Source organism: Vicugna pacos, chromosome 6 (assembly GCF_048564905.1).
Source record: "Vicugna pacos chromosome 6, VicPac4, whole genome shotgun sequence".
Lineage (NCBI taxonomy): Eukaryota > Metazoa > Chordata > Mammalia > Artiodactyla > Camelidae > Vicugna > Vicugna pacos.
The window spans coordinates 38,856,762-38,882,718 of NC_132992.1; the positions used below are offsets into that span (position 1 = coordinate 38,856,762).

The following is a 25,957-nucleotide window of genomic DNA, read 5'->3' on the forward strand; positions in this document are numbered from 1 at the left end:
ACCTTTTAGTGCTCAACAATATAAACCTTCCTATATTTCAAGCCAGTTTTCCTATAGCATCAATATTCACAAAGGTTCTTACTACCATATTTTGTTACATATGTCCTTACTATTTCTCATAACAATGAGAATATTTCCTGTGCACACACACATACAAGTTCCTGTCCTCTAACATGCACCTCAGCCTATCACAATTCTATCCATTCCTCCATACCACTTCCATCTCCTTCCTCTGTGAAGCTTTTGTTGATCTTTCTCTGCTCACTCTTATTATACTCACATACACTGTAAAACTGGACTTTATTAGGTATCTTATTAATAACTCTATCATATAATAGCTAAATATAATAGAGACAAAAAAAATTTATCACCACAGATAATATAGTCATATCTTCCTGAAGATACAGACTGGGAAATATGAAGGAAAAGAAAGTAGGAGACAATATGAAAGTTAATGTTCAAACTGAGGGCCCCAAATTATGTAACGATTATTACTGATTAAAGCAGATTTCATAACCTGATGTAACAGTCTTACCTAGCATCTACTTTGTAGAACATCTTTAAACTAATTACACATTTAATGCATCTTCATTCTCTTTCTAAATCTATCCAATTGCCTAAATACAATAAATGTAACAAAATGCAATTTCAAGTAAAAAAATCTGAAGTCTGTTTAGCAGAGAGAAAATTTTAATGGTATTAGGGTAACAGAATATTATATATAAATAAAATAATTCAAGGGCATAAAGAAGACTCCTTAAGCATTAATTAAACAAAAACTGATTCTCAATTATTGTTGGAATCTATGAAAGAAGAAATACTCTTTCTAATTTTAACAGCAAGAAAAACTTTTCTTTTACTATATGAATTATAAAAACAATCCACCTACCTCTTAATCAAAAACACCAGCTCTTTGCCAATGCACAATCTTAAACAGATTACAGGAAAATGAAAAACATTATGCCATGTATAAGGCAAACTTTGGACTTAGAACTATTGTGTTGGTGTTTTTAAATTCACACTTGCACACAAACATACACACTCATAACATGAAGTTTACCTTTCCATATACTCTATTATTTTAAGTAAAATAGTACTTTAAAAAAAGAGTGAATCTAATATTTTCCTTTTCTTAAATGTGCCTCCCTTTGTTAACCAACCTTATATTCTAAAGTGAAACAAAATGTGTAGAAGGCAATCTGGAAAAGACGTTTATTTTAAAATAAGGATTTAGCTATGTCATGTTTGTTAGATTTGTTCTATTTTCTATCATCCTAGTTAAAATAAAGCTTTTCATGACAACTGTCATCTAAAAAATTTACATCACAATATTAAGGAAAAACAACTAGTTCAGCTGCAAAGTGATTCTGAACTTTAAAATTTAAAAATGTGTACTGACTCAAAGAGCATCAAACTAATACTTTTTCACCTTTTGTCAGAATCCCTAAATCTTCTCTTGAGGAAGGGAAAAAAAAGAAAGAAATGAGTTGAACTGAATGATCTGTTTTAAAAGTGTGAAATTAAAGCCAGAAATACAAAATAATTGTATCTCTTAAATGAAAATAATGTCCTTTTGTTATAAAACAACTGGTTTTTTGTCTTTGATTTGATGCAGGAAAGAAAACATTAGTTTCATGGATTCTTCAAATTTAATACTCTCCTGAATAGAAGCAGCTTAATCATTACAGTCATTTTATAGTGTGTGCCAAGGTGCACTTAAAAGTCTACTTAAAGTCACTGCTACAAAATAATAATTTATCCTTAAATGTACTAAAATAACTAGTATACAGATATTTGGAATTAAGTCACTTCACAAAAATGACATTTCCTTATGACAGCCTGTCATCTTGGATCTGGAACAGCAACCAACAAATACTAATATGAAACTCTAAAAAAAAAAAAAGAAGGAAAACTAGAAAATGATCCAAGGATGCTCACTCATAATTTAAATTAAAAGAAATATTGAAAAAATTAAGATTTCCCCCTCCCAATGTATTGATAATCAAGTCAGGAAAGGTACAGTGATCCTAAAACACCAATGAAGGAAAGAGGGGAATGACAAATCTTATTCCATACATGGAAAAGATAGGAAAGTTAGGATAAATGAGAATAACTAGGCAAACTAAGACAAATTCATTAACCAAGAATCAGAAATGTAAGTATATGTATTTTCAGAATATGAATCTCTGAAATGGAAATCCTCCCTTCATTTGAAATGGGAAAAGCCTATAAATCTTTTGAAGAATGGACAAAAAGCAATCTATCCCTCTTATAAGCCTCAATTTTACAGGAATAAAATAGCATAGGACTAACAATAAGCCATAAGAATACGAGTTATCCATTGAGGGAAAACATACTACAATCCACAATTTAAATTTTCCATGTTGAAAAACTGAAGGACAAAAATCAAGGTCTGAAAAAGATTTTTAACTCACACTTCATATTCTGAATAGAGGTTTCAAATTTCAGGTGCTTCACACTCCAGTTATTACACAGAGTGTGATTTTTGTTATCGATTTATATGTTTTTACTGAGACATAAAATACATGGAGACCACAGAAAGCTAGAAAAATCCTACCAGACCAAGATTTTAACAAGATTAATTTAGAATCTCCCCCTCACTTTCTTTCCCAATTACAGAAAGCTTAGAATTGAAAGATGATAGAAAACTGAGTTTTAGGTTAGATAACAGAATTATCATCACTTCCTAATTTCCTGATGTTCATGACTATACTGTGGTATATAAGAGAATGTGTTTGTGGTCAAGTAACATACATTAAACTATCTCAGGAGCAACATGTCTACTATTCACTCAGTTTTCTGAACTGTTCAAAACAATAAATATATACATTTACAGAGAGAAGAGGATGAAAGTAAACATAGTAAAATATTAAAATTTGAAGAATCTATGTGAAAGTACATGGAACTCTAGTTTTACACTTCTTGCAATTTTCCTTAAGTCTGAAATTATGTCAAAATAAAAAGTTACACGGAAAAGGAAGCTTAACTCTCTGGAAGCCTGAGACCAAAATAATTGCATCAAGTCTCTTTAGTTTCATGGTCTTGACATGTAGAAACACTAATTTAAAAAGTACACCTCTTAAGTATACCTCACTTAGCAAGAAAGTAATACTGAATTGTATCTATAGTCCAAGGCAAGGCTGTCATTTTTAAGTCATTTTCTTTTACCTTAGGTGGGAAAAAAAGTAGAACGGATTGAACAAGCTGGAAGGCAGATAAACATTAGTTTCCTGGCTCTTAATTTTAGAAGCCTTTCCATTTAAGAGTCAAATCATGGTTGAGTCTACAAAGTTTAAAAAGTTGGCATTCTCACCAGTTTTTGGCCTTAAAAAAAAAAATTTAGACTGGATTACATCTGCTGATTCCATATGGTAAAACTAGCAAATAATTTTTTTCCTTCTAAGAAGCTGGAAAAAAATCTGCTGAAACTTGGGTTAGGATCCAGTAGGTGTGATTCAATCACACTTTGGAATAAAGAAGAAGAAAAGGCTACATTTTATGAATTATTCTAACTTGTAAAAAGCTACATCTGGGAAAATATCAGAAGAAAAACCAACAAAGATAATAAGAATGCTAACAAAATTCATGAATTATCTTTTCATGTAAAATTTTACCTTAGTATTAATACGATGTTCTACCTGGATTAAGAGCTAAATTTACTATCCATCAATTGAAAAAAATTTTTTTAATTTCCATGGTAGAGATTCAGAGCCAACATTTTCATACTGAACTCTCTATTTAAGAGCTAAAAGTTCTGGGGCAGTGAGGGTATAGCTCAAGTGGTAGGGCACATGCATAGCATGCACGAGGTCCTGGGTTCAATTCCCAGTAACCACACTAAAAAGTAAATAAAATAAATTACCCCTCCAAAAGAGCAAGAAGTTCTTATTTATCTAATTCACAAAGGAAGTGTAAAAAGAAATGACTTATTATTTCTTAATTATTCATTCCTGAGACACTGCTGGAAACCTCATCTATATCTACATACAGGAGCAACCTTGAAAACACTGGTGTTTACAAAAATACTAAAAATGAGAAACAGTCTAAAGGTTTAACTAATTGAGGCTAGGTTAAATCCACTAAATGCAATACTATGTAACCACTAATATTACATTTAGATGACTATGAAAATTAAGCAAAATGAGTTTAACAGTATGATAGCTCTGTTGAAAAACTGTAAAGGACGTTTGTGTATAAAGACACTTAGAAAAAGTTGAAAGGATATATAACAAATATTAATCTCTAACTTGTAGAACTGCAGGTGATTTTTACTTTTTCCTTTATGTTTCTATATATATATTATTTTTTGAATAATAAGCATGTTTTATTTTTATGGTTATATAAACAAAGTTCTTTTTTGAAAAAAATAGAAACAAAATCAAAATTAAAGGGGACTGGCTGAATAACATATTACATATTTGGATAATAAAATAGTATTGAGACATGAGAACCTCCAGGCATGGCTCTGAAGTCCCCAGCTCCTGATTTAATCACAGTAGTTCCCTTTTGCCTATTTCACCTATTAGGTTCTCCAATATCCTATTTGATAACAAGGTAGTTTGGCTAAAGAAAGGAAGGAAGGGAGAAAGAAAGAGAGAGAAAGAAAGGGAGAGAAAGAAAGAAAGGTAGAGAGAAAGGAAGGAAAGAAGGAAGAAAAGGAAGAAAAGGAAGGAAGGAAGGAAGGAAGGAAGGAAGGAAGGAAAGAAGGAAGGAAGGAAGGAAGGAAACGTTATACAGAGTAATATTTATTAACACGAAATGGCAATTTCTGTCAACTGTTAGCTAAGTGGGCAAATAACAAAACTGCATACAATGATCCTATTAAGAAAATAAATTAAAATCTTATGGGGACTTTAGACTTTAGTTTCAGTTCATCTGTTTCTAATGTTAAACAGATTTTTTTGATAAAAAAAATTTTTTTTTAGAAAAATGTAAAACCTACAACTAAAAAACCTTAAGTTGACTTAAGTTTTCTTTCTAAACCTCAAAAAGGTACAAGCATACCTCGGAGATAGAGGGTTTAGTTCCAGACCACTGCAATAAAGCAAATATCACAGTAAAGTGAGTGACATAATTTTTTTACTTTTCCAGTGCATATAAAAGTTATGTTTACACTATACTGTACTCTATTAAATGTGCAATGCATTATATCTTAAAAAATGTACATACCTTAAATTAAAAATACTTTATTGTTAAAAACTCAGGATTACCACAAACCTTCAATTTGTAAAAAAACCCAGTATGTGAGGTGCAATAAAAAATGTTTGTATAGATCTAAACATATTCTATCAGAAAAAAATGAGGTATTTATAGTTTAAATTAAAAGCGATATTATCTAACACTTTCTAAAGCTATCTTCAGCAGGTAAGTCAGTTTATGAATAACATATATAAGATAAGTAATCTAATATTAAAATAAACTACTTCTTTTCTTAAAAAAAGACCTAAATCCGAAGACTCTAATGTCATGTCTATATTAAAATGATCGATCATGCGAAAGTACTTTTATACTCAACATGCATTCACTATACATGTAAGTGATGTTAAAGCTGAACACAGCCCCTGCCCAGTATTAAATGTTTTTAAATATAATAAGCAGTCTAAAACTTCTAAAGAGAACACATTCTTTTTATTCACATGCAATACCATAAATTAGCATCAAGTTACTAAAAAAATTGCATAACAGATAAAATAACCAAAACTTCACTTATTAACCACCATAATAAATTGAATTAAAAAAATGCTGAAGGAAACCTACACTCTTTTTCATTATGACTGCTATTTTATAAACTAATATATTTATCACCAGAGAAAGGAATATGAAAGAATGCTTAAATGGTTTTGCCTGTGTCACTTACTATTTTCTCCTTGACACAGTCAAAATAGTTAGACAAGCAGGAATCAACGGCCAGTTCAAAATAAAATTCCCCTAAAATAAATTTCAAGTTTCTCCATTTAATACGCAAAAGTCTGAAGATGCTGTTCATGTGGCTGTTTTTAATATGGTTCACAAAATGGAAACGAATTACTCCTTTCAAAGGTGCTGTAGCTAAATTTATACTTCTGCAATATATTAGGCAGAATATAACATGGTGAAAAGTACATCTAGGCACCCAAAGACACTCAGCTATAGACCAAACAAACCTTACCTCCATGACTACCTTCTCTGGCCTTCCTCTAGCCAAGAAAATACTTCCCAGAATTTCTTTTTTTTTTGCTACTATTGTTTGCGATTGGATTAAGGCCAGAAAGCACAAGTTATGGAAAGGGGTTTCCTAGTCACTCACTGTATTTTGGGATTTCCAAACTAAGAAACGTAACCTGGATATGACCTGGTTATAGCAGTAACGTCCAATGTAGCAAAAAAGGGGGAAATTCATACTTTCTCCTTTTTGAACAAATTTCTATTATTTTTCATCCCAAGGCATTTTGATTCCTTACCATTTGGTAAATTTTTTAAAGCTTAAAAGAATAAAGAAAAAGTTTAAATCTTTCCTTTATCCTTATCCATTTATTTAAAATGATTTTTCACTTGATCAGTGACATATCCTTAATTATATCTGAATAAATTTCAATTATACAACAGACAAAGTTTAAAGTTAGTTGCCCCCTTTAAGAAACAAAAAAGTACACAAAAAAACAGAACTGAAGTTTTTTTCTCAAAGATTGATACACAAAAATTATAATAGAATCTGCACTTACTCTTCACCCCTTTCTTCCCCTTTCGTTCCTTCTTGTACTGTTCCTTCAGTTTACTTATTAGTCCCTGGTCTACATCCCAAACCTCAGTAGTTGGGGAGAGGTCATCTTTATCTACATGCAGCATATTATTAAAAGAAAAAAAATCAGCAGTTGGCAATGCAAGCTGTTGGCAGTAAACTGTTATAGCTTTACGTAATCATAATAAAAATGTACTAACAGCATACACTCAAAGTACTTTAAAGGTGCAGTCTCAGTTTTGGTATTCACAACTCAAACTCTAAAAGCTCATCTTATAAGTTTCTAAACATTTAATACTACTAACAACAGTTAAATGGTGCTTCATTTCTATGAACTACAAATTTGAAGGTTGTTATTCTTTCAGTAACTGATACTCTTTCAGTGGACTGACATCAGAAATCTATTATAAAAAATAGATCACTGCAACTTTATAAAAATGTTAATAAAAATTATTCAGCCAGCATCATAAAAGCAAATGAAAGAATTACATGCGAACTACTCATAAAAGTGCAAGCTGGAAAGGTCAGTGCCGTTTTATTGATGAAAATATTCATGCACCTTCTGTCACACTGATTCTGCATGCACAGGATAACTACACTAATGGAGAGGCATTCTAGTCCAAAATAATACATAGTTCCAAATACAATGTCTCAAATAATCCATACAAAGCATTCAGAGAATCCCATCTCTGCCCCCACCCCATTCAAATAGTTCAACATCTCATTACCTGCTTCCATTGGTCTACAACTAAGATTAGCAAAAAAACAACAAAACAAACAAACAAACAAACAAAAACTCAAATTCCACTGAAGACTTTTTAAGAGTTGATGTTTTTAGGGTAAGATAAAAGCAGTGACAAGCGTGGAGAAGTGAAAATACTCATCGCTGTATATCTACACTTCAGCCATTTTAGACGAATAAACAAATCCATACTTGTTTTAAGTAAGTATCTGTGCCTGGAAAAAATTTACCCTATAGTAAACTAGAGAAAAAACAGCATTAAAAAGAAGCAGGATAAGAATAAATCTATTGGAATTATTTAAGGTATTAAAAAAGGTTATTCCTTCGAGTTTTAAAGTAGCTGTTATTAGGAAGTTTAACATTCTGTTACAGAACAACTAGGACAATCCTGTTATTAAATAAATATTGTATCAAAACACATAGGCTAAGTCAATCAAGAAGACTGTCAGTAAAAGGTGATTTTGGAGAAAATATACTTTTTAAATTTTGGTAACTCATATTCTGGCTCACAAGTCTTAAATAAACTACCTAGGCCTCACTGATTTCATCTATACAGTGGATGTTAGTCTTTTTTGTCTAAAGATTGTTACATATAGTAAACATAAAAAATTCCCATATTTAAGTGGTACACTGAAATTAATTATTTACTGTACTTTGAGTCTTTCCTCCTAAAACTACCAGCACTTTCTCCCTTACGGATACTATAGTCAGTATGTGAAAAGCTAACTCCAAAACTTTAATTTCCTAACTTGGAATTAATTGAAACTAGGTTGTTCAAGCCTGAAATTTATATATATGATTATTTGTCAAATCTGCAAACTGTAACTGTTTGTAATACAGTTATAATACTGATTTAAAGAGAATACTGATTTAAAGAGAATTCACTTTTCAAGTAGTCTAATCATGGTTTCTTTAAAACAAAGCTGTTACCAGGAATTGTTCTGTCAACTTATCAAATACTCCAAGAAAAGTGATCTAAAGAATTAATCATTTGTACTCATCTTAATAAAGCTAACAATTCTTATTTTTAAAAGTGAAAAACTAACACATTTTGAGCAAATACTTGTTAAACCTCATAGAAACAAAAAAGTGGCATAAACTTAATACAGGAAATTAGATAAAACAGAAAAGTTTAATGTATTTTTGAAAAATCCTTTGTAAAAAAAATAAAGCTGTGAATAGCTATAAAGAGAGTAACAAAAGGTAGTGGAGTGAAAAAGAAAAGAGGATAAGCTTAAGGAAAAAAAAAATACTACCTGCAAGACAACCTCAAGTCTAGAAAACAGAGGTATACTTATTAAGGCAGTGCAAAAAGGTTGGTGAATGCATTATGTGCACAAACAACATCCTGAAACTTGCCTGGTGAGTAACAGCTGATTTGATATTGCTTACAAGAAATAGTTAAAGAGCAAAAGGGAAGAGGCAGCATAATCTTCTACATATTAATTCTGTTTTAAAAAATCTAAGGGAAAAAAAATATCAAGAAATGAGGTTGAATCAGTTACGGGAACTCTTTTGTTTAAAAGAAAACACAAATATGAACCAAAAAATTGACCCATGACAACTCGAAACCACAAACACATAAAATTCTGTTATGATGATTCTAACTACCAAAGCAAAGGAATTATATGAATCTACATAATGTAGCATAAATTTGTAACTAACTTTATGTAAATATTCAGTGCTTTAATTATCCAACATTTTAAATACAAACATTCAGGTACTAATTGTATTTTGTAGTCCTATAAATTTCTGCAGATCTCATTTTCAAAGTGTAGGAGAAAATAACTAAACATCCTTCAAATGCCTAGTCTCTGTAAGAGAAATAGCAAAATGAGAAACAGCAAAATTAGAAATGTCCATTATTATTTTTGATTATGAGAAGAACTAAGAACTACTAAAATTAAACTCAGACTGATGACAGAAGAAAAACAGATTTTAAAAGCTTTCTAAAAAGCAGTGGTTTCACAGGATAAAAGCATTCAAAATTAGAGATAGCTGAGTAGACTGCTAGTATAAATAATATAGATCATCCAGCATGGGTGAATAGTGGGATATGTTTCATTATGAGAGACTTTTTTTTTAAAAATCTGTGTCCTTTACTCAATAATTAAAATCTGAACATAACCACCTTCCTATTTATAAGTAAATTCAACTGTTAAGTAAATGAATTAGATAACTATAAAGAAATATTTATATCCATTCTCTTTGTTTTGAAAAAAAACTGAGTATATCATCTGTTGAGTAGAAATGATAAATTCAGAAACACTGCATAGATCCTTAGAAAGTTTTCATTTCTTAAGGAAAGAAACTACTTGAACCACTTAGTTCTTACAGGGTCCTTTTCCTTCTCAAGAAGTTAAAATGCTTTAAAGATGCTTCAAGTCTTGTCCAGAAGGAGGAGACTGTCAGTTACTTACATTTACACAAAAAGATTCAAGACACTCTCAAATAAAAGTTAAGTATTGACAGCTTTACGCTGATTGACTTAATTAGGTCTTCTCTTGAAGCTTTGCTCTATAGTCAAAAGTTTTTGGGCAGAAGGACCAATCAACTGCACAGAATGTAATATTTTTATTATAGGAATAGTACCATTTTATATAAATTAAATTCCTGAAACTTTTGTATGTTCTTCTGACATGCAGTGAAATTTCCAGCAAATTTTGGTGAAGGATATAGCAATGGAAATGTGCCAAGATTTAGCTATACCAATGTCTGAAAACTGTTTTTGATCCTTTTTTCCTTTAATAAAAACAACCTAGAATGTGCATGAGAGCCCCAGTTAAATAATAAATCATGGAACATACTGATAGAATATTACGCAGTTATTAAAAATGTGACAGAAGAACAATGTTAAGTGAAAAGTGTGTGTTATAAATCAGCACAGCAAAATCCTTTGTTAAATAAAGACACAAAATAAATATATATGTACTTATAAATATATAAATATTAACCAAGATTCTCTCTACTTAGTAGTGTTAAAGGTGATTTTTAATTTTCTTCTTTGCCTGTATCTGTGGTTCTAAACCTCCTAAAAAATACATGAATTATATATATATATTTATATAATTATAAAATCCAGAAAAAACACAGTACTTTAGAAACTACTGGAAAAAAAAAGGTATTTCCAACACTTAATGAGTTGCACAGAGAAGTTACAAGAAAACATATTTTTACTGTTTCTCTTAATCAAGGCTAATTCTTAATAAGGGTAAACTTCTATAATATAGCCATTTTCAAACAGTAAGTAAAAAATGTATATTATCAAAGTCTAGAAAGTAACTGCAGAATTTTTTCATATTTTCAATTTATGTGCCTCCTCTCTTTCCACTTAGAAGACAGAAGTGAAAGTCTGGAAACAATGCTTGAAAATTATAAACAATGAGATTGTTGGTAACAAAATTCAGATCTTTCTTGTATTCAGCTTATATCAGGATAGTCAATAAACATTATCTATTAGGCTTTGCCTTTTCTACTATTAGCAATATTCAGTCTCAAGTGGTGATAAAACTACTTATCACCAAAGTAATATTAAGAAATCTAGTGATAATTCCTCTTGCTAATAATAACTAAGGCAACTTTGGATTCATGTGAAATATGTATTAAAGTACTTAGTAACCTTCTCCAACAAAGCTCTGTATACACAATTTGAGTTCTACCTACAGGATAGCATGCTGATATTAAAAGATGATTGAATGAACATATTTAATATGAACAACATACCAAACCTCAGCTATTATTTTAAAATATTTTGTACAATTTTATTTACTTTCTAATGGAGTTTTTTTTAACCCTGTATAAACAGAACTGTTTTCTCCCTTTTAATTTATGACTGGATTATCATTAGCAATAGGTGTCACTTCCAAAGGCTAGGCTCTAACACATCTATACACTGAATTTATTTGTAATAGTTTAACACTTTCACTAAATCTTATTAAATACTGAGCTACAATTCAGAATGAGTAGCTTTATTACTTCCCAGCAATAAGTCAGATAATACCATAAGGCATGCTGAAAAGAGTTAAGACTTCTTGAAAGCTAGAATCATCACCAAAATAATGGGAATGTTTAAAACTGTATACATGCTTTAAAAAAATTCTGCTAAAAGGAAAGGAATTGAATTTCTATACTGACTAAATGTTTCAACTTTAAATCAAGACAAATTTCAAAAATCAAAATCCACCAAAAGCCAAATATTAAACAGTTTAGCCACCAAATTGAAATAAACTGGTACAAAATCCTCTGAAATTATTTAATACCATTCTTCTCTTTGCCCTCCATTTAACTGCCACCATGCATTCAGATACACATGTTCCATGTATAATATTTAATTAATAATACACCTTTAGGCTAAATGTTCTCCCACCCCCATATTTCTTTATCACCTTACCCCATTCTGTGCCATCCCCTGAACTCCGTGCTTCTCCAGCTCCTTCACCATCTTCAGCAGTCACTAAAAAATCGAATTCTTTCAGTGCTTCCTCAGTATCAGGATCATCAGTTAGGTCAGCAGCTAAACCTTCATTACCTATCTGTAAATGGAACATAAACCAAGAATTACTTTTATGCTAAATTTTAAAGGAATTCTTTCTGTTTTCGCAAATTACCTTTACATTTGTACTCCTATTTTTAGATTACTTAGATACAGAGTTTTAGATTTACCTACCACACAGTTCACCAATTCCAAATTATACTCTACATAAATGGATGTCAACAGCGCCGTGTGAAGAGTGTTATAAAATGTGATGCAAGTAATGTGCTAGTAAGACTGGTTAAAATGCTAATCAGCAAGAATGATGATTCTTAAAACTTCTTTAATTATAATAGATTCACAGATACCACTGTTAAATTACTCATTAACTCACATACTAATACACTGTGTTGAACTGTCCTCACTCACAGAGAACTGCATTTGTAGTCCACAACTCATTAAGATATAGCATAGCTAATAAGGACATTAACTAATGCCAAGTCAATAGCTATGGTAATTTTAGTAGTGCTCCCCAGAACAAAAATAGGAAAGGATCAAAATCTCTATTCACTCATGTTTCACATTTGAGTATGTTACAAATATGAAATGTGGCAGAAAGGTTGAAAACTGCTTTGATAAACTGGAAGCTTTTGAGGAATACCGGCATTTTCCCCACATTACTGTAAATTCCAAAGAATCACAACTGAACCCATCCACTTTTTTTTTTTTTAACATACTTGAAATACTATATACTACTACCATAATTGACACATTGATCATCTAATCTACTTTTGCTCTTATAGCTAACACGTATCAACACTAAAACAGATACATGCTTCTTAGGTTATGAGCAAAAGCAAATTTTTATTAATCCTTAAGAATGAGAATGTTGACACATACATTTACAATTCACAGTTTACTCCTTCACCCAGGGTGGGAGTATCCTCATTGTAGTTTCAGTTACAATTTATCATTTGTTTACTATACAAGAAACAGACTTCAGCAGCAATTCTTAACTGTGACAGGAGTGGAGAGGATGTAGCTTTTAAAAGGACCAGTCCTATAAAAACAGACACTTTCTTGACATTTAGTCTATATTACAGCAAATAATAATTTCTACTATATATAGGTAACTTAATAAGAACTAACTATATAAAACTTCCAGGTGACATAATAAAACTTTCAAGTGATGTAATAAAATTAAAAACTGATCACTCAAAACGTAACTTAAGACATCTTGAAATTTTCTATTCCAAATACATAAATATATATATATTTATTAGTAAGTAATATATTAGCTAAATATATATATATTTAGCTAGTAAGAATACAAAACTGAATTCTTACTTTGTGTTTATTCATCCGATGTTTGTCTTTTCCTTCTGGGATGCCTTCAATCATGTCATTTTCCTCTTCTTCATCGCTGTCATCAGCATTTTCTAAGAAATTGAATGTTTCAAGAACATCACCAGAAGGCCTGTAAGAGAGAAAAAAGATAAATCCAAATATTCCAATGGTTAATTCTAATATTTCTTTGCCTCCTATTTTAAAACAATACTTGAAGGTTGTAGAGAAATTCAAATGACAACTTACTTATAATGCATCCCTTAAATATTTTACTCAAGAATGTTTAAACCTAACCATTTCTTATAGCTCTACAACCTCTTACAGTTTGGCCTAAATACTTAAAGACTGAATTCTTAATTTAGTCCTTAAACAAAGTTTAATTTATCAGGCTGCCCAGATTGAAAGTTATGTTAATCAGATATAGAACATTCCAATCCATTTCACAAGTTTTCTTACCTAGAAAACAAGATTCTTAATATACTAAAGAAATACTTTCAAGTCTTTCAGAACCACTCATTTAATAGGTAAGTGATCATCTATTTTTACCTACTTATGAAGTCATTTTTTAAACTATAATTGGAGTTCCTCCTCTATGCACAAAAAGGGTTTTCAAATAGTTGTTTAAAATTGTTTAAATGTCTAAAAACAGAGGCTGCAGCAAAACAGTGATAGTTTCAGCTGAACATAGTCTCTCACAATGAAAGTCCTTTTCCATTACTAGCTGCCTGAATTTGGTAAAGTCATTTAAACCTTTTGGCCTCAGTTTCTCTACCTGTAAATTGCAGGAGTTAAATTGGACGATCTTAAATATCCTTACCCACATGAACAGTGCATGTGAGTAAGGAACAGGAAAGAATTAATAACCTAAAATTTAGGGTTTTTTTTTCCTCTCCCAAACTGGTTCCTTTAGTCCAAATTAAGAACTAATGAACACAATTCACACTATTTTTTAATAGTACTTTATCATAACATAGGGCTTTAATAGGTCTATTGTACTCTGCCTAATCCAGCACATTGTTCAAAGACCTGTATAAAAACTAAATATAGAAAGAGCTGGGTTTTTTCAAATGCAAGTTAGTAAAAATAAACAAAAAACTACCACAATAACAAAACACATACCTTTCAGCTCAACATTTACAAAATGTCTCCATATTTGGGTATTAAATATTTGGGGCAAAGTAAGTATTTGACAAAATTGGCACATCAATGACAGAAAAGTTAAAAGTACTAAATATAAGACATTTTTAAGTTTGGAAAATTAAGTATTATCATCTCTTGGATAAAAATTTCTGTGTCAACAGTGAGAATTCAAGTTTTAGGTTTTAAAATTGTATTTAATCATAGCAATACATTTGCATGGCTTTAAAAGGTATGATACAGTAAACTACATTATTCTAAAATATTTATAAATCCTATGAATTACTTAGCCTGGTTAGCTGACAAGTTTAGTTTAAAATGCATATTTTTACTTTTTCTCTATTGCTATGAGAAGACTCTGTGATTCCTGAAATTCAGAGTAAAGAAAATAAAGGCTCTGCTAGATGTCAAATTGTTTTTAACAGAGACCTTATTTCTCAGAAATAAAAACCCTGAACGCTTATTATGTTAATTTGAAAATTATTAACATGTTTTATACAATTGCATGCCATAAAATATGCGTAAAGTATGAAACAATGCCAGTTCATAAACTGTACATATAATTAATTTCTGAAGTTCTAAATGAACTCAATGAATTCGTTTTGTTTTTTCCATTCTCTTTTTCTTTTCTTTGTCTATCCAACCTATATAATTCAAGGTAATAGCGGTAAAAATGAAGAAAGTTCTACCTGCTTGACTCTGCCATTTATTAAGTCTGTATTAATCAAAAGTATATCTGGTAGACAGAAAACAAGTGTTGACGAGGATGCAGAGAAATCAGAACTTATACATTTCTAGTGGGAATGTAAAATAGTTCAGCCACTTTGGAAAAGAGTTTGGAAATTCCTCAAAAAAGCGAACACTAAGTTACCATACAACTTAGCAACTCCACTCCTAGGCTAAACCCAAGAGGCTTGAAAACATATATTCATACTTGTATGCCAATGTTCAAAGTACCATTATCCATTATTCCAAAATGTGGAACCAACCAACATGCCCATTAACTGGACAAGAAATGGATAAACAAAATGTGGTAAATCCATAGAAAAGATTATTTGGCAGTAAAGACGAATGAACTACTGACACATGCTGTGACATGGATGAATCTTTAAAATACTATGCTAAATGAAAGAAGCTACTCACAGAATAATCATTTACATAAAATACCTAGAATAGTCAAATTTACAGAAATAGAAAATAATAGTTGCCTATGATTGGTGAGTGGGAGAAGTATAGGAAACAATGAGGAGTTGCAGCTAATGAGTATGAGGTTTCTTTTTGGAGTGATAAAAATTTTCAAAACTTAAGATTGTGGCAATGGCTGAACAATTCTGTGGATATCCTAAAAAATCATCAAACTTATATACTTTAACTCAATGAAATTCATGGTATGTGAATTATATGTCAATAAAGGCATTAAAATTTAAAAATCTATCTGGTAGTTTTCTAAGTCCAAACACAATGCAAAACCTTGTTTCCTTCACACTAGTGTCTAAACAACCATCACTATTCTAATTATAGAGTAGTAGTACAATTTACTGAAAATGCTACCAAAACTTTTTTAAATCAGGATGTTAAAATAACTCTGAACAACATAAAATCACCCTCAAATTTTAATTTTGCACCAGTTTGAGAACTAAAGCCATTCTCTTGGCATCAAAACTTAAGATAAATAAACTTAAAAAGCACCTAATTTAAAAAAGTTTATTTGCCCACAGTAGTATTTAGGGGGGAAAAGTCTTTAAATCTGAACTCAACGTGCTTTAAAAATTGTTAACAGCAGTAACAAGAAGCTAGAGTTCATAATGCCCATTATACAAGCAATGTTAAACTCTGAGTATAGATCATACCTTTTGATTTCTTGTCCTTTTTGCTTAGGAGATTCACCTCCATTCAGGATCTGTTCTAAATTCTTTGTTTCTACTGATCCATTTGGTTCTGAATTGGACAGTCCAAGTAATGACCTTACCCGCTGAGACCGTACATCTAATATTGTGTCTGTGTAACCTACTTCCTGAAGATATCTGTAAGAGAAAATTTAAAATATTAAATCCCATTTATTGCTAATGCCTGCAAATTTTATGTAAAATCAAAATTATATCAAAGGATTTTAGAAAAAGCCATAATCTTATAAAATATACTTTCTTTGACTCAGTAACTTTTCTTTTCTATAGACGAGTTCCACTTCAAAGAGAAGGCCAACTACAAACTAACATTTAAATAAAAAAGTATATAGATGGCTAACACTAATTAAAGACCAATTATCCCAATGCTTAAAAAGCCCTAGATTCTTAAAAAACATTTGAGGGTTGATGATATGTATTATTATTTTTTTTAAATTCCAGAAAGGATGAATAGAACAAACCTCAGAACAGTGATATGCTAAGTTTAAACCTGGGCTTTTAGCCATAGGTTGACAGATAGGTTAGTTCTCCTTCCAGGAGCTAAGATCTCACAGCACTCCTATAGTCCCATGGTCTTCAAACTTTTTATGTATCTAAACCAGGATACTTAACCTAGGGTGTAGGATGAGACTGAAAAGGAAGAAAGTGACTGAATCATGACATAAATATTAGATAATGGGTCATGAATGGCGTTATGTGACAAATTAAAGAACTTCTTCCTGAAGTATTTGACAGGCTAAGAGAAGATGCTAAAGGAAGCCTTACATACTGCTAACAAAGTAACAAAGGATTTTTAGGTGAAAGCTAACGACCGGGAGACTGGTTAGGACACTAACACAGCAAGAAACAAAACTGGGGAAGAGGAGAAGAAATGTGAGAAAAATAAAATATAATCTTAGTGACTTGGTACACAAATAAATATGGCAGTAGAACAAAAGAAGATGAGTTCTGGAAAAAATTTTAGACTTCTAGCTGGAATGTTACATGGTGGTTGTATTCAGTAAAATGAAGAATAAAGGGCCAGAATCTGGTTCAGAGGGTAACAATCAGATAATCATGCAATGTCTATGAAAATGGTAACATTTATTATGCACAATGATAAGAAAGATCAAAAGCTCAGAAGAAACTGGAATGGGTGTATAGATTTGGAAGTCATTAGTGTTTGGCGGAATTTGAAGCCATGGATTTAAATGAAGTTACCCAAAGAAAAATCGTAAATAAAAACAGAACGTCTGTGGACACAAACATCTAAAAGACTAGAAGAATAAGAGAAAGTCAAAAGAAAGAACTTGAAAAATTAGGGTTAAAAAAGATAGAGAATAGTTTGATGAAAGTAAGAAAAATAAAATTTCAAAAAAGAATGAACAGTTAATGTCGAATATTTCTAGAAGATCAAATATGAACAAAAAGGGTCTCATTAATATGTCTGTGACAGTAGCTTCAGTGGAACATCAACATGGAAATCAGACTAGACAGCTGAGAAATGAACAAAGAAGACAATGGAGATAAAGTACTCTTAGAGAAAGGTAAGAAGAGACAGAATATAAATCCAGGCAATGGGATTAGGCATTTATGAGAGAAATACTGTGCAAATCATTTCTCTACAGCTATCATACTCCTCTAAAAAATGCAATCCTCTTTTTGGGGAATAACTCCCACCACACTCTAACCATGTGGTCCAAATATGCAGTCAAGATCTTATACAACCCAGATAAAAATAACTGACTCATGGGCAGTTATTTGATTAAGTTGAGCCAAATCTAATCCTCAGAAATCTTATGACTAAAATAAGAGGTCCCCTGTCACCTAGAAAGAAGTGATTTTCAGGAGAAAAGAACAAAACTGATATACAGAGGAGTAAAACACCAGAGAATAAGAACATATCCTGGGTGTTTTCAGTCCCTGAGAAATCTTCAGTAATACCTTAGCTCCTATGTTCCTGATACTCAGTTATTTAACACTTGCCTCAACTCAGCTAGCTACCCCAGCATCCTTCCAGACAATAATCTGTTTTTATTAAAACTTGCTTGGGTTTTAGTCACCAAGATATCAGATTGATAAATTACTCGTTGACTGGAACATTAGAAACTGAGATGATGAATATGAGACTTAAATACATTTACAGAAAGGAAAGCAAAAAGTTATGAGAGTTCTCACCTGACAGCCCTCATATTTTCAGTCAAGGAGAACCTGTGGTGTTCTAATGATAGTAAGGAAGAATAGGCTGAGATGTGGTAAAAGTTTAGAATATCCACTGAGGGCAATGGGAGCCGGAGATGACCAGGGATATGGAAAAAGCTCTCTGCAATGTTTGGACAGGAAACCACGAATGTATAATGGCATTCATACAATTCTGTGAATTTTTCTCCAAGAACTAGTTAGAAACAGAAGTAATAGATAATAAGACTAAACTAAGGCTGGGATACTGCAGTAAGTATAATAAAATAACTGATGGGAGAAGGGTAGAGAGTGGGCAGCAAGAAAGCTAAGGGTACTAGCAAAATGGTGATGGATCATGGGGTTTAAGCAGGAGCTAGGGAAGTAACAACAAAAAATCCAAAAAACAAAAACAAAAAACTTTACAACAACAACAAAACAAACCACAGGTAGAGGAGATAGGAGAACAAAGTAGTTAAGGATCTAAAGATCTAGGTAAGGTCAGAGGGCAAAAAACATGGGAACTGGAGTGGGAGAGGTAGAATATGAGACTGTTGGATTATGGAATACTCCAGAGGTAGGGAAGTGCTAGATAATAACAAGATAAAGGGTCTGACCACAATTCACTGGGTTACAGAAGCCAATGTAAAGATGACTAGAGTTGAAAAAGCTGAATGATTATAAACTACCTCGGATTTCAGTAGTACGAAAGTACCAAAAGTTTTCAAAATACAAGGGAAAAGAAAAGAACATAAAGATAAAAGACAATAAGTAAGATTTGCCACAGACATACTTATAATACAACAAAGAATTCAAACATCAAAAAGGTTCCTCAAAAATTCAAGTAAAAGTAGGATTTGGCAAGCCTCTTCTGAAAAGTTTCAGATAATCAGTTAAATTCCTTCTGTAAACCAGTCACACTTCCACTTAAAACCAAGCATGTGAATTTCGCAATGATGGGAATGAAAATGTCCATAAGTATGAATTCTACACTGTTTTTGTTCTGGCCTTCAAAACATTCAGTCTTTATGACAATCTATTCCACAAATAAGAAAACAACATCATTCTGAGGAATATTTAGAGAATCATCAAGAGGACACAAACTTTAAAGAGATCCAAGCATCTAATAAAGCAAAAAAGCAGCAATATGAAAATTATACACATTGTCCCACTATCATTAAATAATTTTTCACTTGCAAAGTGACTGAAAATAAACACTTTCATACCTAGATCCTTAAAGAAAGCTGAAAATGAACCATTACTCACTGTCTTAACAGCTGTCTGCCTTGCTTCCACGTTAACTGGCTATTCTGAGGTGCTGTGGGAGCCTCCGTGTCTTTGGTTTCTTCTAAAAATTAAAAACCACAAAAACGAGACAATTTTCATACACATGATTTCAACTCATGAAAATACTGCCAAAGTTCTCTTACAAATGAAGTCCCACAAAAATATACCTAAATATTTTATATAGGGTAGAGAAACTTAACCTTTATTGTGCATTTACTGTGGGTCACTCATTTTAAACATGTTTATCCTGACAGCCCAAACAATCAGTTACCACCATCATTTTAAATTGAGAAAACCCCAAGTGTACATTAACTATTACTACAAAGGATTCAAAAATTAAAAGCCCAGGCTATGAAATATGTTACTAAAATAAATTTTAACTACCAGAATTGAGTTGAACACTTTTAAAATTAAACAACTATATTTACTATTTACATCAATTATTCAAAATCAACAGTTAAAAAATATTACATATATAACTAGTGAATAACTTAATTTTGAATCTGTATCAGTTGATGTTAAGTCTATATTCAAGACTTTATACAGTCAACTTCATTTTTAGAACTAATTTTTACTATATGTAAAAAGCCATATTTTATTCTCAGGTAACATAAAGTATACACATTAAAACAGTTTAATAAATAGTATAATTTCAGATGAGTTAACCTCTCAACAAGTATCTCTAGACTAAAATTTAAAACTGCTTATTGGCACTAATGAAAAAATATTTTCCTGTAATTTCCCATTATAAAAATGGGATAAAGCAAAGAACAGAGAGGGCCATAGAAGATAAATAAGCTCTCACACTGAATGCTGAGAACTCTTACTAGACTCCTCAGAGTCATGAGAACAACTACTTATTGGTAGTAATTCAAATACTCTTTGCAGGCATTATTCCTCTAGCCCTAACAATTCATTATTAATATCTTCTTGTACTTCCCTGAATATAGAAATATCTATGATTTCTAGAAAAATTCTCATTCTAACAGCCCCTTATTTTTCTATTAATGTCGTTTTATTTTTAAACACATATAACACATACTCATTGACCAAAAAATACATTAAATCCTATCACCAGAAGTGTCAGTACTTGAGACTTTATCATTCCACATTTTCCATCTAAAAATACATACACAAACTTCTCCCTTCCTTAAATAACAACAAATGGCCCAATGTGTTACTGCACTATAAGCTGCTTTTGACACTTAGTGACGTATCTTGAACATTCTATGACACTAAATATAGATTATCATCATATAAAAATAATCACATAATATTCCATAGGAAGTATATACTTATTTAATTTAACCAGTCCCCCAATGTTGAAATTTGTTTCCATTTTTTCACTATTACAAATAATGTTCCTAAGGATTAAGCCGAGAGCTCAACCACCTACACACCAATGTAACCAATATCTAGATGAAGAAACAAAACATCAACACCCCAAAAACTTTCATCATGCCCTTTTCCAGTCACTAGATACTTCTAAGAGGGTATCAACATTATCCTGATATCTAAACACTAGATTTTTGAATTTGATATACATGAAGTCATTTATATCAATTTTATGTGACCCATCCATGTTGTCAAGTATCGTTATAGTTTGTTCACTTTTGTTGCTCAACGTTTCCTTATACTAAAATATCACAATATATTTATCCATTCTATTGGTGAAGAACATTTGTTTCTAGATTTTTACTACTGAAAATAACAATACTATGAACTTTCTTATACATGCCTTATGATGAACAATTCAAGGAGTGGAATTACTGGGCCACTGGGCATACTACATTTCCTTTAGTAATACAGGTATCCCCTGCTTTTCAAAAGTTTCCTTTAGTACACCTTGCTTTTACAGAAGACCTGCATTTAGTACCTGTTTTCACTAGCCTAAATGAAAATATCCCAGAAGGATTTTTGCTGTTTATGAAAAAAGGTGAAAAGAAAAAATAGCCTCCAGTGTTTTGCACTGAACCATTACAGTGGCAGCACACTCCATCACCTCCCCACCCAGTCCCACTCCCTCCCCGCAAGGAGCAAGAGAGGCATTACCAAGCTCTGCCCCCAGAAACTACACTAGGCATCTTAGCATCATGCCACCAAAGCTTTGAACTGTGTCTGTTACCATCTCTGTTTTATCTTGATTTATTTTGTGTGTCATTAGCAAAATGTATCCAAAGGTAACTGCTTCATCCTTCTATGCCATTTTGGCTTATGAAAGGTTTCATAGGAATGCTTTACTTTTGGATAGTGGGGAAACCTATACTAACAATTACTTTCAGAGCAGTTTTATCAGTTTAGAATTCCAACACCAGCAGGTCTACAAAATGTGGTTGATTCACATTCTCAGCAACACTTGACTTTTCCTCTTTTGCATTTTTGATATCGTGGTAGGTGTCTAATTGTACTGTGCTGTGGTTTTAAGTTACACTTCTTCAATAATTAATAAAATTGAGTATCATTTCATATGCTTATTGGCCATTTGGATATTGGGTGGCTTTTCAAGTCTTTTTTTTTTTTTTTTACTATTATTAGACAATTTTTTTAGAGCAGTTTCAGGTTCACAGCAGAATTGAGCAGAAAATACAGACAATTCACACACAGCCTTCCCCACCCACATATATATACTCCCCTGCCCTCAACATCCCTCACCAGTGTGGCACATTTGGAACAATCGATGAACCAACATGGACACATTATTATCAACCAAAGTCCACAGTTCACATTAGGGTTTCCTCTTGATGATGTACATTCTATGGATTTTGACAAACGCATAATGACATGCAGTCACTATAGTATCATTCAGAATAATTCCATTGCCCTAAAAATTCCTTGTCTTCTATTCATTCCTTCCTCCCTCCCTCCCTCTCCCCACATCCCTGGAAACCATGATCTTTTTATTGTTTCTGTAGCTGTGCCTTTTCCAGAATGTCCTTTGGCTGGAATCATACAGTTTGTAGTCTTTTCAGACTGGCTTCTTTCATTTAGTAATAATACGTCTTTTAAATTTCTTTCATGTCTTTCATGGCTTGATAGCTCTTTTTTTTTTACTGCACATATATTTTTTAATTTACATATATGTACTGTTCATTGTTCCTAAAAACGTTTAGAGCTTTAGCTTTTTAAACTTACATAGTTATCAAAGGAATAAAGTGGGTGGCTTTTCAAGTCTTTTGCCCATATTTCTACTGTTGTAGATTTTCCCGCCAAATGTAGGGAAAAGGAGCTGTTTACATAAATGGATACAACCGCTTTACAGAGTTAAGTTTAGAGTATAGATAGATATTACTGTTATGGGGTATAAAACACACACTTATCTTGTACTTCTTTCAAAACAGTATTTTGCACATTTTCTTTTTTACATTTTGATTTATTTTAGGTATATAAAAAGCAACACTGTATTTAACATTTATCTCTATCTATACTTTGATGATTTTATCACATTGTTCCCACGGTATACTTTTGCTTATTCCTTTGTTTTCCACTAAACATCCTGAGTAGTCTTTCTACACCATTAAATACCATCTACTTTGTTATGATTGTGTCTCCTATAAATAAAATACTTGGATGTTATTTTATTCCTCAGTTTAAGGAAGTTTTAATAGTTAAGTTTATACAGACAAAACCAGACTTGTTTGTATCTACCTTAGTTGTGGGCAGGAGAGATTTATCTGCTAATTATTTTGCTTTATACAAACTTGCACTGAAACCAGTTAGCCAACTCTGACTCTAGTTTCAGGGACAATGGGGCTACAACTAGCCTCCTTCCTCACATTTACACAGACCAAGTTATACAAAGCGATTGTTTATTTTCTGAATATTCCAGCCATATTAGAAAGAAAATGAGTCAAAAAAAAAAAAAGCTCTGAAATCATCAGATTTTCTCTATGGTGAAACCAGTGTATTCCCTCTAACTGTTAGGGGACAGCTGTAGTAAATATGATTCAAAATACATAGACCTTTCATCTTTTATCATTTATTATTGCTTTTCAAAGAAGACCATAATATTGTTTCCTAGCATCACACTGAGTCTTCATAACCACTGAAAAGCTGCATCAAAGGAAACCCATGCCACTCCTTTCTTGGTCTCTTAATTCTATATATTACAACTGGGAAGATAGTGTTGTGCTGTTAAAACTGGTTGAGAGGAAAAGACCCAAAAATAAATCATCTGCAGTCTGTACTCTACACAGGGCGTTTCTGCCAAGTTTTAAGTACTCAACAGCAAACTAAAAACCTACTAACTAAATATTAAAAATGTACTCTTAACACTCAACTTAAAAAAAAAATCATACATAAGTTTTATTTTCCCTACCATATATGCTTTGACTTTATTAGGTATGGAAATAAATAAAGAAGGAGAAGAAAAACTGTATATTCAAATAAACACATTTTTTTCTTGTCTTAGTAACCAACATTCAAGAACAGTACAGAATTCAATTTGCCTGAAACATAAAAATGTGTATGTAAGTGGGCTGTACATACACTTCAAAAATAAGAAATTGCAGTAATAGTCCCAAATGTTATATTAACATAAATAAAAACATTCCTTATGTATTATTCCAGACCACTCAAATTGTAATCATATGAAACCCTAAACTCAACACTAACCTGTTAGCCTTTTCCTATACCCACCCCTTTTCCCTGAATAATCGTTCCTCAGATACCACTCTTAAACTCAGTTTTAGTTAAGAACAAGGCTAACTAGATACAGTTTCTTCCTTCCCTTATCCTTATTTGACTTCTTCTCTGTAGTTTCCAAATCCAAATTTCTAATTTCTTTAGGACTGAACTGAGTTAATCACAGCATCTCCAAATAAAAATAACCTTTTAATAAAAAATTAAGCTTATGTAGAATGGGATAAGAATTGCCTAGAGGTGTACAAAGAGTTACTCATCACTTTCCACCTCTCATTACCACCAAAAATGCACCCAGTTTTACACAGGTTTCAAAATAAGAAAAATAGGACAAATAACCTCAGGCTGAAGTAGATGAAGCTACTTACTTTTATTCATTTATTACTTTCCCAAAATTGTAAACAGTACTACAAAGACAGTATTACAATGGTCAACTATCTAACTAACCAATGCTATCAAAGCAAAATGGGCATAAAGAGAACATGTCTGTCACGTAAAAATGAGCTTAAACCAATTTTTCCTAATGGGGGGACAAAAAGGGTTAATGGAAGAATCAAGTTTACCTGATTCAAAGGCTGGCATTTTCAAATCACCTTGGTTCAGTTCTGTGCCATATTTTAATTTGTGATATTTTGCCCTGAAAATTTAATAATAAGTTATTGTAAAAAAAAATTTTTTTTCCTTTTCTACAAGGTTAAGTAACTACTGGCATATATTTCTCCAATGACAAATAAAATATAATATGAATATCTATTTCTTTAAACTTTACTTGCAAAGGAAAATGAAGGCATGAACCACACATTAAAAAAAAATGTAAATTACCCAACTAAGGTATACACCCAAGTAAAGAAAAAATAAATTTTTCCTGATTTGTGAAAAAAATAAACATTACAATAAAAGATACTATTTCAACTTAAAAATTGTAATCTCTTTTTCTTTTCCTTTTCTATTTAAGAATCAAATCAACATATCTTCTATTTTGGGCAGATTTTTGTACCTTTCAAAAAGCTTCCAAACACACTGTACAATAATAATATATAAGAGAATAATACTGTTCTACTTATTTTATTCTTATAAGGAAATAAGGCACACATACCTTTCTTGTTTTAATGCATATTCTAACATCTTTATTCTTCTTACTAAATCCTTCTTCAAGTTTTCTTGACCTTTTCTTTCTCCTTGCAAAAATGCTATCCGGGCCTAAAAACACAAGGTTCATTTATTTTCATTTTTTTTTTCTTAACTATGCATAGGAAATTGAAAAAAGGAAAGCAATTCATGTAAAACCCTGCACTTTTACTCATGACAGCGAGATTTAAAAATTCACAGAAGTAGGTGACCAAGCTTTTTTGTTAGAAAACACAATCACCTTAAAAATAAAGGTAACTATGACCCAGGAATCCCACTGCTAGGCACATATCCAGGAGGACCCTAGTTCAAAATGACACCTGCACCCCAATGTTCACAGCAGCACTATTTACAATAGCCAAGACATGGAAACAGCCTAAATGTCCATCAACAGATGACTGGATAAA

The 25,957-nt window shown here is 31.7% G+C and overlaps 1 protein-coding gene across 3 annotated transcripts in view; it reads right to left on the bottom strand.

Annotated features, from left to right (window-relative positions):
• Positions 1-25,957, bottom strand: part of STRN3 (striatin 3) — an 88,622-nt gene that overhangs the window by 21,604 nt on the left and 41,061 nt on the right. For 2 of the 3 annotated variants that reach the window (XM_015242000.3, XM_006207575.4), the window contains exons 2-8: positions 25,519-25,622; positions 24,986-25,059; positions 19,764-19,845; positions 16,287-16,460; positions 13,300-13,429; positions 11,872-12,013; positions 6,723-6,833 (exon numbers count right to left, since the gene is read on the bottom strand). In XM_015242000.3, the coding sequence (XP_015097486.1) occupies positions 6,723-6,833; positions 11,872-12,013; positions 13,300-13,429; positions 16,287-16,460; positions 19,764-19,845; positions 24,986-25,059; positions 25,519-25,622 (817 nt within the window). The remainder of the gene's footprint in view (positions 1-6,722; positions 6,834-11,871; positions 12,014-13,299; positions 13,430-16,286; positions 16,461-19,763; positions 19,846-24,985; positions 25,060-25,518; positions 25,623-25,957) is intronic. The other variant, XM_006207576.4, reaches the window with a different exon arrangement.